The sequence below is a fragment of the Loxodonta africana genome, chromosome 21 (genome assembly GCF_030014295.1).
Source record: "Loxodonta africana isolate mLoxAfr1 chromosome 21, mLoxAfr1.hap2, whole genome shotgun sequence".
Classification (NCBI taxonomy): domain Eukaryota; kingdom Metazoa; phylum Chordata; class Mammalia; order Proboscidea; family Elephantidae; genus Loxodonta; species Loxodonta africana.
Window position 1 is genome coordinate 76,102,287 of NC_087362.1, and position 18,410 is coordinate 76,120,696.

The following is an 18,410-nucleotide window of genomic DNA, read 5'->3' on the forward strand; positions in this document are numbered from 1 at the left end:
AGGGCCTGCCCATCCTCCATATCCTTTCCTCCTTCATCTAGTAAGAGCATACTGATTTTATTTTGGAGAACCAACCCCCTCCAATCTCAGTCCATGTGATTCAGACCAGCTGGCCCCAGGCCCAGATGTAGACATATGACTTGGACATGGCAAATCATTTCTTCCAACAGCCTATCACATGATTGGTTCAGGGATGGGCACATGACCCGAGTCAGCCCAACAAGATTTAGCTGTGGAGTTTTTGCTGGAAATGTTGGGGAAGGAAGCAGTGGGGTTGCTGAGGGGGCAGCACATGAGCCTGGAGCCACTGGCAGCCACACTGCCACCTCAAGATGAGAAAAGACCAGAAAATGAAAGCAACTGAAGGAAAGCAGAGCTAACAGAAGAGAAACAGAGTCCCAAGGCAGACATCTTTTTTATTCTGGTACCCAACAAAAAATATTTTAAGACCTTTCAGTTACGTGAGCCAATAAAGTCCCTTTATCTAGAAGTCAGTTTGAGAGGGTTTCTGTTCCTTGCACTTGGACAAGTACCAGCTAACATAGAGAGCTTAATAAAGAGAGAGGCTTTTCCTTAGTTTTTTTTACAAACTGACTACATCATTTGCAATACTTTTAACACAGATCAGAAAACAGTCATAAGCTTTTATATTGTCATGAAATCATTCAGCATACAAATTAAAAAGAGACCCATGATCATTGGACTCCACAGTCCAAATGGTGCTGGGCTCCCAGGTTTGGGGCCCAGAGTGGCCCGTTCCAGTTATGCCCCTTGGGTCTTCTCTTCCATCCCATCACCAGCACACCTCACCAAATTTCAGCCCCACTTTCTGAAGAACTGGAGGTCTCTTAACAAGAAGGCCTCATGCTACACCTTGGGGACCTTCTGAGCTCAGCCTCATGCAGTCTCTGCTTCACTGTAGGTCAGTGAGAGGCTGCGGCCAGTAGGGCTGCAAACACCGACCCGGGCTTCTTCTGCAGGACCTCAGGCTTGTCAAACTCCAAGACCTAGGAGATAGAGAAAGGAGGGGAGTGGGGATCAGGACACAGCTGAACTCAGTCTTGAAGAATGCGATGGCCTCCTGGGGCAGCGCCTGTGCATCCACCCTCCCACCAGCCCAGAGAGGCAGCTCTCACCTTGCCGTTGCCCAAGACAAGGACGCGGTCACAGCTGAGGACTGTGGTGATGCGGTGTGCAATAACCAGCACTGTGCAGCCTTGGAAGGCCTCACGGAGGGCATGCTGAATCAGGGCATCAGTCTCCAGGTCGATGAAGGCTGTGGCTTCATCAATAAGGATGATCTGGTGAATGCAAAACATGGGGGAGGGTGGCCTCCTCAGTCCCTGGAGACCTGGGCCTCATCCTGGTTCTACCACTCACTCACTGTGAGACTTTAGATAAATTCCTCTTCTATAGGCCTCCGTTTCCTTAGCCTCAAAATGCAGAATTGGACCAAGTTCAAAACCCACTGTGAGTTCTAATTATCCATTACATTATGAAGAGAATGTTGGGGGTTTCAACCAAGAGCTAACTATATTTTAGTGAACAGAGAACTGAGATCGTGGAAATCAGAATGCCCTAGTGTCAGCTTCTTGTTTTACCAGCTGCCATCCTACCTGCCTGAGTGAAGCTAGAGCAACGTCCCCCAAAGGGTGGTATGTGTACAGCCAGGTTCACGTGAGATGGTTGTAGCTGGTATATGGATACATATCTTTTCGTGTTAACATTTTCTGTGTTTATTTCATTAATAATACACATTAGAAAAACGTAGCTAGCACATAAAGTATGATTTCATAAATATGATTGTTTGAGAGGGGGCAGTTTCTTAAAAGGAGTGCCATTAGTAAATCACAGAGTTCCTGGTGGTGTGAACAGTTAACGTGCTCAGCTACTAACCAAAAAGTTGGTGGTGCAAGCCCACCCTGAGGAGCCTCAGAAGAAAGGCCTGGCAATCTACTTCTGAAAAGTCATTCATTGAAAATCCTATGAAGCATAGTTCCACTGTGACATATGTGGGGTCTCCATGAGTCAGAACCTACTTGATGGCAACTGTGTTTTTTTTATTGGTAAATCACAGGATAGGTGGTACACAGATATGACAAAAATGATCGATTGAGGACTCAAATTTGGGAATCAATGTAGAGGAAGCAATTTCAGCACCAGGCAGCTAAGTGGCTGTGAAATGCGGAACTGAGAAGTTAAGAAAGTTCCACGTAAATATTGCAAACCCTGTTGCTCATCCAGCTTAAGAAGGGAGGGGGTACCTACCTCTTCTGAAACCTTCTCCCCTCTGCACGCCCCACTGAACCTTGCCTTGTCTTTCCGCACAGCACTGAGAGCAGGCATCAATGTTGTATAACGACTTAACCATGGTATGTGTGAGTGTGTGTACGTACATGTGTGTGCATGTGTGTACATACATGTGTGTGCATGTGTGTGCCCGTACACGTGTGCATGTGTGAGTGTACGTGCATGTGTGTGCGTGCGTACGTGTGTGCATGTGCATATGTGCATGTGTGTGCATGTGTGTGTGTACGTACATGTGTGTGTGTGCGTACGTGTGTACATACTTGTGTGCATGTTTGTGCATGCATGTGTGTACGTACATGTGTGTACATGTGTGCATGTGTGTACATACATGTGTGAATGTGTACATACATGTGTGTGCATGTGTGACTGTGTGTATGTACATGTGTGTGCATGTGAGTGTGGGGGAGGTGCACAGTGTAAATATGTGTGAGTGCATGTACGTGTGCATGTGCGTATGTGCATGTTTGCATGTATGTGCGTGTGGTTGTGTGCGTGTGTTGCCTCACCTGTGAAATAGGACATTTGCTCTAACTAGCTCAAGCAGCCAGAACACTTGAAATTGCCAGCAAAATATCTGGAATACTTCAAGAAGCGCTGTTATCTTAAACATTTTGAAATATATGTGATTTTTCTCTGGGTCAGCTGTCATCTGAATCCCAATTGTAATAAAAACTAGAAGAGTAACCTCCTTCAAAAATTTTAGACAAATGTACAGAAGATAATTTTAAAGTACCAGGTTTCTAGCCCCTTGCCTTTTCCTGAGGAAAAGAGCATTGTCATTTGGCTTTAGTAGTGGAACGTTTCAGCTTAGTTGTAGGATGTCATGGTTTCATGGAGACTAGGCTGAGGTTCTCCACCTACAACACCTCCCCACACCACAGATACAGATGGAAAGGCCTTCAGTGAAAGATTAAGCCCTTTATATTTCTGAGGGAAGACCATGGTGCCTGTGCTCTTGTGGCAATAGAGGGAGAAACAGCCAGTGTGGTGCCCAGAGCAGGGCATAGTCCTGACTTCCCCTGGCCTCTCGGTCCCCACCCTCAGGTGGCAGCCTCACCTTGGAGTTGCGAAGGATTGCTCGAGCGATGCAGAGCAGCTGCCTCTGCCCCACAGAAAAGTTTCCACCATTTTCCACAACTTCTGCTTGCAGTCGTTCTGGCAACTTTGCAATCTGGGGGAAGAAGAGATGCCATGCTGGCCACTGTGGAAGGAGGTTAGGAGCTGACCGCATCTCAGACCCCTCCAGTCACATTTGGTAACACTTCTTACCCCTCATTCTCCACTCTAGCCACTGGCCTTTGTGTTCCTTAACTGCCCAGCTCACACCCACCTCAGGGCCTGTGCACATACTAGTTCCTCTGCTCGAATGTTCTCTCAGAGATGTTTCCCTGGCTCCCCCCAACAGTTGGTCTTAGCTCAAATATCCTTAATGAGGCCTTGCCTGGCCATCTAATCCAAAGGATCAGATCTCCACCGAGGTTTCCTCAGGCCCCGTTGCCCTGTTACACGTCTTCCACTACCTGAAGGAATCTCAGGTATAAACTTGTTCGTTGCCTCCCTCTCCCAATGAATGTCAGAACTAGGAGGGCAAAGACCTATCCGCCTTGTCTTTGCTGGGTCCCTGGAGCCTAGAACAGTGCCTGGCACATGGTCAGAGCTTAAACAACATCAGCGTTTATTGAGGAACTCCACATCATTTCACCTCCGTGAGATTATTTAATCTATCCCTCAAAGCAGCAGCATCTGAAATATCATGTGAGGGGAGCCCACAAAGGACCAGTTCCCCTCTTGAGAGGTAGGCTGAGACCAAGAGCTAGGCTTTGGAGCTACTTACTGTCTTGGCCAGAAATGTCTTCTCCAAGACATCCCAGATCTGCTCATCTGTGTAGCAGTCAAAGGGATCTAGGTTGAATCTGCCATAAGAGAGGAGGAGAAATGTTCAATGGCCTCATGCTGTCTCTGAGATACGTCTGCTACACACAGGAAGTCACCAAGAATGGTTAGAATTGTATGATGGGGGGGAAGGGGGTGCTTGGGGAAACCCATGTAAGCCCCATGAGCGACCAGCTCTTACGCTTCCCTGACACCTATTCCTCTTCTGCAGACAACAACCCCCGCGTTTTGTTTGGGGAACTACCTCCCCGCACAGCTCAAGGACCATGTGGTCCAGGTGGGGCTCTATGACCAACTGCAGGAGGGGAATAAGTGAGTCAGGTATCAGCCAATCAGCACATGGCAATCACTGGCCATGGGGGTTAATTCAGGGTGGGAAGGTAACCCCTCAGACCATATCTCAGCACGTAGGAGGCAGCCACCAGAAAAGAGAAGTGCTCTTTCTCACTGGACTGAAGGGAGGAACTACAGCTATTTTGCCACCAGGAGTGGGATATCTGGAGCTTCCAGAGGCCTCCATGTGGAGCCTACAAATGAAAGCAAGGCAGAGCTGGGGAGAAACCGGTCCATGAATGCAGCCATGGCCTTCCCAGTATCGTGAGTCCATAGAGACCTTTTTGCTTAAGTCACTTGAGGTTGGTTTTTCTGTTTCTTGCAGTGGAAAGAATCCTAATTGATCATCCAGGCAACTGACATCACGTTGGGATTAATCTCCGTTTTATACCCAAAAAGATTTTCACTTTCATCTAGCACAGGAACCTTATAAACACTTCTCTGTTACATGACCACTCAGCCCTGATAGAAGATTGAAACCTGCCTTCACTTCTGCTTTCTCTCCTCCCAGTTCTGGAAACCACACATTGCATGTATAGGGGTGGATTGTATTAAAGGAGTATCAGGTTAAATAATTCCTTATTTCCATGGTAAGTGAATCTCTCTAAGGTCTTCTCACAGATAGATTCATTTGGCAGCCCCTCCCCCACACAATGTGCAGAGACGTGTCTTTCTACTGATGTCCCTTCCATTGTGGATTTTCAGTGTTAAGTGGCTTTTTCAAGGTCACATCAGGGTGACAGCCAGGCTGCAATGAAAGACACTCAGAGTGAGATGGAACCTTAAAGGGTAGAGAACTCAGATCTGGATTCTAGTCCACATCTCCCCTACAGCACTGGGGAAACATCACAGGTTATAGGGTGAGGCTACCTGGGAACATCTCTAAAATTTACTGTTTACTTGTTGTGTGTCCTTAGACAAGTCGCTTGCCCTTCTAGGTTTAGTGCCTGCACCTGTGAAATGGGGATAATAACTGTACTTACCTCATAGGGTTCTTGTGACAGTTAAATGAGACAGCATATTAAAGCATAGGTTTGTCACATACAAATGATAAGTGAATGTTAGTTCATATTTTTACTACTCTTATACCAAGGCACAATATTACTAGCTAAGTTCTACTTTAACAGGAAATCTATCACTAAAAGTTTTATCATTCCCATAACAAAAAACAGTCCTTTCGAAACCTGTGACTGTGCACACATGGTTCACTCTTCTTAGAAAGACTTCTGCCCTTTTTCTTCCTACTTATCCATCAAGACTCTGCTCAGCAGCCTATTTGGGCATCTCATAACAAAACAAGAAGCTAGGACACAGCAAGCAAACATAAAATAAATAAATACAATAACTTATTGATGGCTTGGAGACAACAGTCAATATCAAATCACATAAAGAGGCAGACCATGATGGCTTCAGCAAGCTCCTCCGCTCCCCCCAAAAAATCAAGAAATCTTCCAGATGAAGAGAACTTCCTGGAATTACCAGAGTTAGAATACAAAAGATTAATATACAGAACCCTTCAAGAGATCAGGAAAGACATCAGACAAAATGCAGAATAAGCCAAGCAACACAGAAAGAAAGCAACAGAGGAACTTAAGATTAGAGAAGACTATAATGACAAATGTAATATGCTGCAAGAATCCATAGAGACAGCAAACAGAAATCCAGATGATTAGCAACAAAATTTCAGAATTAGACAACTCAATAAGTCATAGAAGCAGAACTGAGGCAATGGAAGTCAGAATTAGTGAGACTGGAGATAAAGCACTTGACACTAACATATTTGAGGGAAAATCAGATAAAAGAACTTTAAAAATTGAAGAAACCTTAGGAATTATGTGGAACTTTATCAAGAGGAATAATCTACGAGTGATTAGAGTACCAGAATAGGGGGGCATAACAGAAAATACAGAGAGAACTGTTGAAGATTTGTTGGCAGAAAACTTCCCTGATATAGTAAAGATGAGAAGATATCTATCCAAGATGTTCATTGAACCCCACAGAAGGTAGATCTCAAAAGAAAGTCACCAAGACATATTATAACTAAACTTGCTAAAACCGAAGATAGAGACTTTTAAGAATGTCTAGGGATAAATGAAAAGTCACTTACAAAGGAGATTCAATAAGCCTTAGCTCAGACTACTCAGCAGAAACCATGCAGGCAAGAAGGCAATAGGATGCCATATATAAAGCCCTGAAGGAAAAAAATTACCAGCCAAGAATCATATATCCAGCAAAACTGTCTCTCAAATACGACGGTGAAATTAAGACATTTCCAGATAAACACAAGTTTAGGGAATTTGCAAATACCAAACCAAAATTACAAGAAACAGTAAAGGGAGTCCTCCGGTTAGAAAATCAATAACGTCAGATAACAACCCAAGACTAAAACACAGGACAGAGCAATCAGATATAAACCCAGAGAGGGAAATCACAAAAATAAATTAAAGCTAAAACACTCAAAACAGGGAAACACAGATGTCATTATGTAAAAGATGACAACATTAAAAAAAAAAAAAAGAGGGACTAAAAAATGTAGTCATAGATCTTTCATATGGAGAGGAAGTCAAGGTGATATAAAGAAATAAAAGATTGGTTTAAACTTAGAAAAATAGGAGTAAATATTAAGGTAACCACAAAGGAAACTAACAATCTTATACATTAAAATAAAAAAAACAAGAAAAACATAGAGAGTCAGCAAATACAAAATCAACAACAATGAAAAAAAGGAAAAGAAAATGTATAAAGAAAAATGACTCAGCACAGAAAATTAAGTAGAACAAAGAAACTGTCAACAACAAACACATATACGCACAAATCAAAATGACAGCACTAAACACACACCTATCAATTATTATGCAAAAGTAAATGGACTAAATACACCAATAAAGAGACAGAGAGTGGCAGAATGGATTAAAAAATACGTTTTGTCAATATGCTACCTGCAAGGGACACACCTCAAACTTAAGACACAACAAACTAAAACTCAAAGGACAGAAAAAAATATATCAAGAAAACAACAATCAAAAAAAGAACAGAAGTGGCAATATTAATTTCTGACAAAATAGACTTTAAGGTAAAATCTGCCACACAGGATAAGGAAGGACACTATATAATGATTAAAGGGTCTTTACACCAGGAGGACATAACCATAATAAATATTTACACACCCAATGACATAGCTCCAAAATACATAAAGCAAACTCTAACAACATTGAAAAGAGAGATAGACATTAATAGCACGAGACTTCGACACGCCACTTTTGGTGAAGGACAGAACATCCAGAAAGAAGCTCTATGAAGACATGGAAGATCTAAATGCCACAATCAACCAACTTGACCTCGTAGACATATACAGAACACTCCACCCAACAGCAGTCAAGTATACTTTCTTTTCCAGTGCACATGGAACATTCTCTAGAATAGACTACATATTAGGTCATAAAGCAAGCCTTAACAGAATCTAAAGCATTGAAATATTACAAAGCATCTTTTCTGACCATAAAGCCATAAAAGCAGAAATCAATAACAGAAAAAGCAAGGAAAAAAAAATCAAATGCATGGAAACTGAACAACACCTTGCTCAAAAATGACTTGGTTATAGAAGACATTAAGGATGGAATAAAGAAATTCATAGAATCAAATGAGAGTGAAAACACTTCCTATCAGAACCTTTGGGACACAGCAAAAGCAGTGCTCAGAGTCAACTTACATCAATAAATGCACACATACAAAAAGAAGAAAGGGCCAAAATCAAAGAATTATCACTATAGCTTGAACAAATAGAAAGAGAGCAACAAAAGAAACCATCAGGTACCAGACGGAAGCAAATAATAATAATTAGAGCAGAATTAAATAAAATAGAGAATAGAAAAACAATTGAAAGAGTTAACAAGACCAAAAGCTGTTTCTTTGAAAGGATCAACAAAATCGATAAACCATTGGCCAGACTGACAAAAGAAAAACAGGAGACGAAGCAAATAACGTGAATAAGAAGTGAGATGGGCGATATTACAACAGACCCAACTGAAATTAAAAGAATCATAACAGAATACTATAAAAAATTGTACACTAACAAATTTGAAAACTTAGAGGAAATGGACAAATTTTTAGAAACACACTACCTACTAAACTAACACAAACAGAGGTACAACAACTAAATAAACCTATAACAAAAGAAGAGATTGAAAAGGTAATTAAAACACTCCCCACCAAAAAATCCCTTGCCCTAGCTTCACTGGACAATTCTACCAAACTTTCAGAGAAGAGTTAATACCACTACTACCAAAGGTATTTCAGAGCATAGAAAAGGGTGGAATACTCCCAAACTCATTCTATGAAGCCAGCATATTCCTGATACCAAAACCAGGTAAAGACACCACAAAAAAAGAAAATTACAGACCTATATCCCTCATGAATTTAGATGCAAAAACCTGAACAAAATTCTAGCCAATAGAATTCAACAACATATCAAAAAAAAAATCACCGTGACCAAGTGGATTCATACCAGTTATGCAGGGATACTTTGACATTAGAAAAACAATCAGTGTAATCCATCACATAAACAAAACAAAAGACAAGAACCAGGAGGCCTTATCAATTAATGCAGAAAAGGCATTTGACAAAGTCCAATGCCCATTCATGATAAAAACTCTCAGCAAAATAGGAATAGAAGGGAAATTCCTCAACATAATAAAGGGCATGTATACAAAGCCAACAGCCAACATCATCCTAAATGGAGAGAGTCTGAAAGCATTCCCCTCGAGATCAGGAACCAGACAAGGATGCTCTTTATCACCACTCTTATTTAACATTGTGCTGGAGGTCCTAGCCAGAGCAATTAGGCTAGGTAAAGAAATAAAGGGCATCCAAATTGGTAAGGAAGAAGTAAAAGTATCTCTATTTGCAGATGACATGATTTTACACACAGAAAACCCTAAAGAATCTGCAAGAAAACTACTGGAACTAATAGTAGATTTCAGCAAAGTGTCAGGATACGAGATAAACATACAAAAATCAGTTGGATTCCTCTACACCAACAAAGAGAGTGTCAAAGAGGAAATCACCAAATCAATAACATTTGCAATAGCCCCCAAGAAGATAAAATACTTAGGACTAAATCTAACCAGAGACGTAAAAGACCTACACAAAGAAAGTTACAAGACACTACTGCAAAAAACCAAAAGAGACCTACACAAGTGGGAACACATACCTTGCTCATGGATAGGAAGACTCAACATTGTGAAAATGTCTATCCTACCCAAAGTGATCTATAGACATGATATAATCATGATCCAAATTCCAACAATGTTTTTTAATGAGATGGAGAAACAAATCACCAATTTCATATGGAAAGGGAAGAGCCCCTGGATAAGTAAAGCATTACTGAAAAAGAGGAACAAAGTGGGAGGCCTCACACTGCCTGATTTTAGAACCTATTATACCACCATGGTAGTCAAAACAGCCTGGTACTGTACAACAACAGACACATAGACCAATGGGACAGAATTGACAATTCAGATATACATTTATTCACTTATGAGCAGCTGATGTTTGACAAAAGCCTAAAGTCCATTAGTTGGGGAAAAGACAGTCTCTTTAACAAATGGTGCTGGCATAACTGGATATCCATCTGTAAAAAAATGAAACAAGACCTATACCTCACACCATGCACAAAAACTAACTCAAAATGGATCAAAGACCTCAATGTAAAATCTAAAATGATAAAGATCATGGAAAAGAAAATAAGGACAACACTAGGGGCCCTAATACACAGCATAAACAGTATACGAAACATTACTAACAATGCACGAACACCAGAAAAGAAACTAGATAACCAGGAGCCCCTAAAAATCAAACACTTATGCTCATCAAAAGAATTCACCAAAACAGTAAAAAGACAACCTATAGACTGGGAAAAAAATTTTGGCTATGACAAATCTGATCAGCATCTAATCTTTAAAATCTATAAACCAAAAAAAACCAAACCCATTGCCATCAAGTCAATTTCGACTCATAGCAACCCTATACAATACTGCAAAACCTCAACAACAAAAAGACAAATAACCCAGTTAAAAAATGGGCGAAGGATATGAACAGACACTTCACCAAAGAAGACATTCAGGTCGTTAACAGATACATGAGGAAATGCCCACGATCATTAGCCATTAGAGAAATGCACATCAAAACTACAGCGAGATACCATCTCACCCCAATGAGGCTAGCATTAATCCAAAAAACACGAAATAATAAATGTTGGAGAGGTTGTAGAGAGTCTGGAACCCTTATACACTGCTGATGGGAATGTAAAATGCTACAATCGTTTTGGAAATCAATTTGGCACTTCCTTAAAAAGCTAGAAATAGAACTGCCATATGATCCAGCAATTCCCCTCCTTGGAATATATTCTAGAGAAATAGGAGCCCTCACAGGAATAGATATATGCACACCCATGTTCACTGCAGCACTGTTCACAATAGCAAAAAGATGGAAACCTATGTGCCTATCAACAGATGAATGGATAAACAAATTTTGGTATATTCACACAGTGGAATACTACACAATGATAAAGAACAATGATGAATCCAGGAATTATAACATGGAAGGCATTATGCAGAGTGAAATTAGTCCATCACAAAAGGACAAATATTGTATGAGACCATTATTATAAGAACTCAAGAAAAGTTTAAACAAGGAGAAAAACATTCTTTGGTGGTTATGAGGGTGGGGAGAGAGAGAGGGGTATTTACTAACTAGATAGTAATAGTAGACAAGAATTATTTTAGGTGAAGGCAAGGACAACACATAATACAAGGGAAGTCAACACAACTGGACTAAACCAAAAGCTAAGAAGTTTCCAGAATACAACCAAACACTTCAAGGGACAGTGTAGCAGGGGCAGGGGTCTGGAGACCATGGTTTCAGGGGACATCTAGGTCAACTGGCATAACAACGTGCATCAAAGAAACATTCTTCATCCCACTTTGGTGAGTGGTGTCTGGGGTCTTAAAAGCTAGGCTGCAACAATTAGTCCCAACCCACCTGGAGCAAAGGAGAATGAAGAACACCAAAGACACAAGGCTATTATGAGTCTAAGAGACAAAAGGGCCACATAAACCAGAGACTTCACCAGCCTGAGACCAGAAGAATTGGATGGTACCTGGCTACCACCAATGACCGCCCTGACGGGGAACACAACACAGAGGACTTGACGGAGCAGGAGAAAAGTGGGGTGCAGAACTCAAATTCTAGTAAAAAAAAAAAGCAGACTGGACGGACCCCAGAGGACATGGCCCCCAGACTCTGTTAGCCCAAAACTAAAACCATCTCCAAAGCCAACTCTTCAGACAAAGATTAGACTGGACTATAAGACACAAAAGGATACTGGTGAGAAGTGAGCTTCTTAGTTCAAGTAGACATATGAGCCTATGTGGGCCGCTCCTGTCTGGAGGCAAGATGAGAAGGCAGAGGGGGAAAGGAGCTGGTTGAATGGACACGGGAAATCCAGGGTGGAGAGGAGGAGTGTGCTGTCACATTATAGGGACAGCAACAACATAACAACGTGTGTATAAGTTTTTATACGAGAAATTGATTTGAATTGTAAACTTTTCCTTAAAGCACAATAATAATAATAAAGACCCTGTTCAAATATCCCCTCCTCTGTGAAGCCTTCCTGGATTCACCCAGGCAGAGTAAACTGCCCCACTTCTTGGCTCCCTTAGCACTTTGTTCATATCTCTAATCTAGCATTTACCTCCTTGTATTGTCATTTGTCAAGTCACACATCTATTCAAACTGTAACACACAGGCACGCACACACACAATAGATTGTGAGCTCTCTGGGGGAGCAAAGGAACTGGTCGTTCATCAAAGTGTCCAGTTCTTAGCACAGTGTCTGGAACATGACAGAGACTCAGAAAAGGTAAGTTAAATGGATAAAAGGATGAATGAATGAAGGACTCTCTGGAGGTCAGTCTAACCTCCTGCCTCTAAGATCGCCCCTTAAATACCCTTGAAACATGTTTAGATCTAGCTTATTTTCTAAAGTATAAAAAGCATAGCTTCCTATAGTTCAAAAAGACAAACAATATAATTTAAAAATAGTCAAAGGACTTGAATAAACACTTCTTCTAAAGAAAATATACAAATGGTCAATTGTTGTCATGAAGATGATTTCGACTTATGACGACGCCATGTGTGCAGTGTAGAGCTGCACTCCACAGGTTTTACAGGCTATGACCTTTCAGAAGCAGATGCCTCTGGGTGGGTTTGAACCACCAACCTTTCGGTTAGTATCCCAGTGCTTAACCATTTGTGCCACTCAGGGATCATTAGTCATTAGGCAAATGAAAATCAAAAACACAATGAGACATGATTTCACACCCATTTTAAGATGGGTTTTTAAGATGGCTATTGGAAACCCTGGTGGCTTAGCGGTTAAGCACTACTGCTGCTAACCAAAAGGTTGGCAGTTTGAATCCACTAGGCGCTCCTTGGAAACTCTATGGGGCAGTCCTACTCTGTCCTATAGGGTCAGTATGAGTCGGAATCAACCTGACAGCAATGGCAACGGGTAAGATGGCCATTATTTTTTAAAAAAGAAAAATAATAAGCGTTGGCAAGAATGTGGAGAAATCAGAACCCTCATGCATTGCTGCTGGGAATTTAAATTGGTGCAGCTGCTGTGGCAAAGAGTTTGATGGTTCCTTAAAATGTTAAATGCAGAATTACCGTATGACCCAGAAATTCCACTCCTAGGTATATACCCAAGAAGATTGAGAACAGGGACTCCAAAAGACACTTGTATACCAAAGTTCACTGCAGCACTATTCACAATAACCAAAAGGTGGAAACAACCCAAGTGTCCATTGACAGGTGAATGGATAAACAAATTGTGGTATATACATACAAGAGAATATTATTCAGTCATACAGAGAAATGAAGTTTCTGATACATGCTACAATATGGATGGATTTTAAAATCATTAATCTGAGTGAAATAAGTCAGACACAAAAAACAAAAATATTGTATGATCCCACATATATGAAATATCTAGAATAGGCAAATATAAGGAGACAAAAAGTAGATAGTGGTTACCAAGGGCTGAGGCCAGAGCAGGATGAGGGGTTACTGTTTAATGGTTACAGAGTTTCTGATGGGGATGATGAAAAAGTTTTGGAAATAAATAGTAGTGCTGGTTGAAAAGAAAAAGCATCGATTCTCAATCTTCCCCAGTCTTTATGCCTTTATGTTCCTACACAGCTAAAGTAGACTGCCGGATAGATGTACTAATCCGGATAAAACTCAGTCCTCTGAATTGACATATGAAGAAACGGAAGGTGTGTGAAGCTCCAGTCCTGCCTGCTTCACTGACTGGCCTGCCCAGGTGATTTCACACTTCTGCACTGCCCAGACTCTGTACCCTGTGAAGAGGCACTTCTCAACCTTCAGCCTAAAACTCCTCCAAGGCCTTTCCTCGGTGTGCAATGAGAGGAGGATCCGCCTCACCCAGACATAAAAGCATACGGCAGTTGCAGTGCCAGTGCTTAATTGTGAACTGAAATTTGGTCAGTCCATCAGGTATTTAAAAAATTATGCCTTGCTTTTGTTGGGGGCATTATAGTTGACAAGTGCCCTTGTGTATATCAGGGCCTCATTCATCCTCAGTGACATCTCAGTGAGGTGGGCAGGTAGGCATGAGGGACCCCATTTGCCAAGGAGAGGTGTGAGACCTAGAAATTGAGGCATTGTCGCAGGGTCACCAGCTAATTAGAGTTAGCCCTGATCCTGAATCCTGATCTTGTGACCCCTTCCTGGAGTCAGTCCTCCGCATCAAACAGCCATCTGGCCTATTGCTGTCAGCTGCCGTCCAGTCAGACCCTGACTCATGGCAACCCCGTGCACAACAGAACAAAATGCTGCCCAACCTGCGCCATCTCCACGACTGGTTGTGGATCAAACCACGGTGATGTGTACGGTTTTCACTGGCTGAATTTTGGAACTAGATTGTCAGGCCTTTCTTTCTAGCCCATTTTAGTCTGGAAGCTCCACTGAAACTGTTCAGCATCATGGCATCTCACAAACTACAACTGACAGGTAGTAGCTGTGCATCAGGTGTTGGCCAGGAGTCAAACCCGGGTCTCCCACACAGAAGGTGTGACTTCTACCACTAAACCACCAAGGCCTCTAGCACGGCACTTGCCTGATGGTTCCAGAGAGCAGGACTGGATCTTGAGTGATAACTGAGAGCTTGGATCTCAGCTCCTCCAGGCCAATGCTGCAGATGTCCACACCATCAATGAGAATCCGTCCTGCTGTGGGCTCCACCAGGCGGAAGAGAGCCACTCCCAAGGAAGACTTCCCTGTCAGCAAGAAACAAATGAGCCTTTGGTTCCTAAGTCGGCATTAGGGGCATTCACAGTGAACCCAGCCCCCTACATGGCCCATTTTTTGTCATCGTGACCATGCAGAGGGCAGAAGAGGGCTGGGGTCTCTGCTTTAAATGGTGCCTGACACCATGAGCAGTTTTCTTATAGTCTGCATCGGATGGAGGTTACAAATGGAGCCTCTGGATCAAATCAAGCCACATGTCTATTTTATTTCACACACAATGTTACTGTTACTTTTAAATTCCTTGACAGCATTAAAAATTCCAAAGATCCTACATGCAAAAATTCAAATTTCAGGCTTCTGTTGAAAACTCAGCAGAATTGACAATGCTGGGCCCCATCCCCCAGGTCACAAGCAGCTGGAGCTGAGTATGGCTGCTGCCTTCAGAATGGACAGTGCTCCCATTTGCCACATGCTCTCCCACCACCCCTGTCACCACATCTGAGGCCCATTTCACTCATCATGTTACCTGCCAGGCCCTGAAGGCATGTGAGTTTCCAGTCCCTGTGAGGGTAGAAGCTGCGTCTTGCTAGCCTTCATGTTCCCTGAGCCTGGCACACGTGATGTGCTCAGCAAGTATCTACTAAATGAACACAGCCAATGGACTGAGAGCTTCTCTACGTGAGATCCCAGCCCTCTCCCTGGCAGGTGAGAAATAGCAGGGGAAGAACACAAAAAGATTATATCTGGATGTCCTTCACCTTGTGGTAGAGAAAGTGCTGCAAGGGTCCAGAGGAGGCACAGACCCGTGAAAGCTTGAGTCATCCAGGGCACCACCTGGAAAGGCAACTCTGGGCAACCCCCTCAAAGCAAAGGAGAAGCAACTCACAGATGATGTAGGTGCATCAGCTCACAGGAGTCAAGAATCAAGTCTGAGCAGTGTCTCTGAACAATGCAAAGAGGGGGCGGGGTGGTGTTTGGGACTGGCCTCCCAAAAGTGATAGAAGGGGAAGGGAGGGAAAGAAGTCAGAAAGGTGAAGGGGAGGAGGAAGGAGGAGAAGGCAAGGCTTCTATGTGGTTGGAAACAGCTCAGTCATGGTGCTGGGAAACATAGGCAACATAGGTGTTGCATAACAACCAAATCTCTTACATGTTGGGTTTTGATCCTGGTTGGAAACAGGCAGTCGTGCCCTGCTCAAAGATGGTGGCTGACTACTCGGCTTTTAATGTGTATCGCTCTCTACCAAAAAAAAAAAAAAAAAAAACCCATTGCCATCGAATGGATTCTGCCTCATAGTCTCCCTCGTCGAGCTCCTGAAAATTTCCTGGTGCAGGAGATTGGGTTATGGCCATCTTTGAGCAAAGCAACACTGCTCATTTCCTACCAAAAAAACCAAACTCTCTGTTTGCTATGAAATACATATACTACCCATGTTTCCTTCAGCCATGACCTCACCGTTCAGGAGGCTGATAAGAGAGGTCTATGAAGGGAAGGGTAGAAAGGGTAGAAGGAAAATGAAAACTCAGAAGTCCCTTGTTGCCCCTGCCCTTCACCTTCCTAGAGCTTCCACATGAACGCACTGCCCCCGGCCTAAAGTGCTCCTCTCCTGGATTCTGGTCCCTCTCCAAGTCTCAGCTCAAACGTCACCTCACAGCCCAGGCCACAAGGACTCAGTATAACACCAGGGTGCTTCTTTCCTTCATGCCATCGCCACAGCCTGTAATGATCTATTTCTTTATTGGGTGACTTATCATCTGTTTCCCCGACTGGAATTCCATGAAGGAGGGGCCTTGGGGTTTGGGTCACCACACTAGCCCTGGGCCCAGCACAGAGTGAGGACCCTATAAATACTTGTCAAGAACATATGCCCCAAAATAAATCTGGAACCCAAAGGCCAGAGGATAGGACAGAAATGGCCTGGCCACTCAACTCACCTGAGCCCGTCCTTCCCACGATGCCCACCACTTCCTGGCTGCGAATCGTCAGGTTGATGCCATCAAGAACAATAGGGCTATTGTCTCGGTATTTCATCTGATAATCCTGGAAGGTGATTTCCCCATGCTGTGGCCACCCAAGGGGAGGGCTCACGTCTTCCACATTCCAACGAGCCTCAGGGACACAAATCTCATTTTTAAAGAAAGAAAAAGCAATCAATAGTTGTCATCCATCTTGGCCCATCCCTGCCGACCCACCGGCCTCAGGTGTTGTGGTGTGACTCACCCAGCCTGCCCAGCACTGTGGTCAAGCCCCCTGCTGTGTGACTAGAGGAACCCCAACAGGTCCCTGTGCTCCAGAACATTCCCTTACTCTCCTGAAATGCTCATAATTTTCTCCCAAAAGAATGAGTAGCCCAGAGGGCTGGCCCCTCATTATAACCTGGAGCACTTTTTCTAGTTTATTCTGTGAGGCTCTACAGAGACAGAATCCAGAATAATGCTACTGAGGGCAGCAGAGCTAACCCATCCAAGAGGGTGTTTACAGCTCAGCACCCTTGCTCAGCCTTTATCCCTGTCTATCTTTTTTTTTATCCTCAGCCTAGGAGGTAGGCACTTTTAGATTCCTTTCACAGGTGAGCAAATATGCGCACAAACAAGTTAAACGACTTGCTTAACATCACACAGCTTATGAGTGGATGAGCTGAGACTCACGCCCAGGTCGGCCTGACCCCAAGCCCACTAGCCTTTCATCAGGTACAGTTGGGCGTGATGGGAGGAAAGAACAGAGGAGTAGAAGCAGGGACTTCTGGCTGCACACCACAGCTCTCCTCTGCCTGGGCAATGTTACGGCAGCATCACTCAGTGTTCAATCAGAGCTGCTGCCACACAGCAGAGGCAGAAGCCTGGCGTTAGAGGCAGAGGGCTCTGCCAGCCCCTGACTGTGTGATCTTCAGCAAGATGCTCAACTTAGCCAAGCCTCAGTTTCCTCATCTGGATAATGGGAATAATAATTTAATCAACTTCATAAAATTGTTTTGTGATTCCATGAAATAATCTATATAAAGGGCTTAGCATAGTACCTGGCACATAGAAATGGTTCAGTCATAATAGTGAACAGTACCGAAGGTTTACTATGAACCAGACTCTGCTCTAAGTACTTCACACTGTGTATCATTTAATCTTTGAAACAACCCAATGAAGTAGATACTGTTCTCTTTCCCATTTTAGGGATGGGAAACAGAGAGGATGAATAAGTTGCCCAAGGTTACACAGCCAATCCAAATGGCAAAATTTGCACTTGAATTTGGCAATCTGACTCCAAAATCTGTGCCCTTAACTTCTGTGACATAAACAGAACCAATAACATAATAACAATTATTATTAGGAATCTCTGGGTGGCATAAATAACTAAGCACTCAACTACTAACCAAAAGGTTGGTGGTTCAAACCCACCCAGAGGTGTCACAGAAGAAAGGCCTGGTGATCTGCTTCTGAAAGGGCACAGCCTTGAAAACCCTATGGAGCACCACAGAGGTTGGCTAGTGTGCACACACAGCTCACCGTCAGTCAGAATCAACTTGATGGCAACTGGTGTGGTGCTTTGGTTTACA

At 43.0% G+C, this 18,410-nt stretch overlaps 1 protein-coding gene across 4 annotated transcripts in view; it reads right to left on the reverse strand.

Moving 5' to 3' along the window:
* Positions 1-272: 272 nt before the first annotated feature.
* Positions 273-18,410, reverse strand: part of ABCC11 (ATP binding cassette subfamily C member 11) — a 96,519-nt gene continuing 78,381 nt past the window's right edge. For 2 of the 4 annotated variants that reach the window (XM_003416392.3, XM_064274137.1), the window contains exons 24-29: positions 16,798-16,987; positions 14,735-14,894; positions 4,145-4,223; positions 3,368-3,481; positions 1,137-1,301; positions 273-1,007 (exon numbers count right to left, since the gene is read on the reverse strand). In XM_003416392.3, the coding sequence (XP_003416440.2) occupies positions 924-1,007; positions 1,137-1,301; positions 3,368-3,481; positions 4,145-4,223; positions 14,735-14,894; positions 16,798-16,987 (792 nt within the window). In that variant the 3' untranslated portion in view covers positions 273-923. Of the gene's footprint in view, positions 1,008-1,136; positions 1,302-3,367; positions 3,482-4,144; positions 4,224-10,469; positions 10,474-14,734; positions 14,895-16,797; positions 16,988-18,410 lie in introns of all 4 variants that reach the window. The other 2 variants (XM_064274138.1, XM_023555680.2) reach the window with 2 other exon arrangements.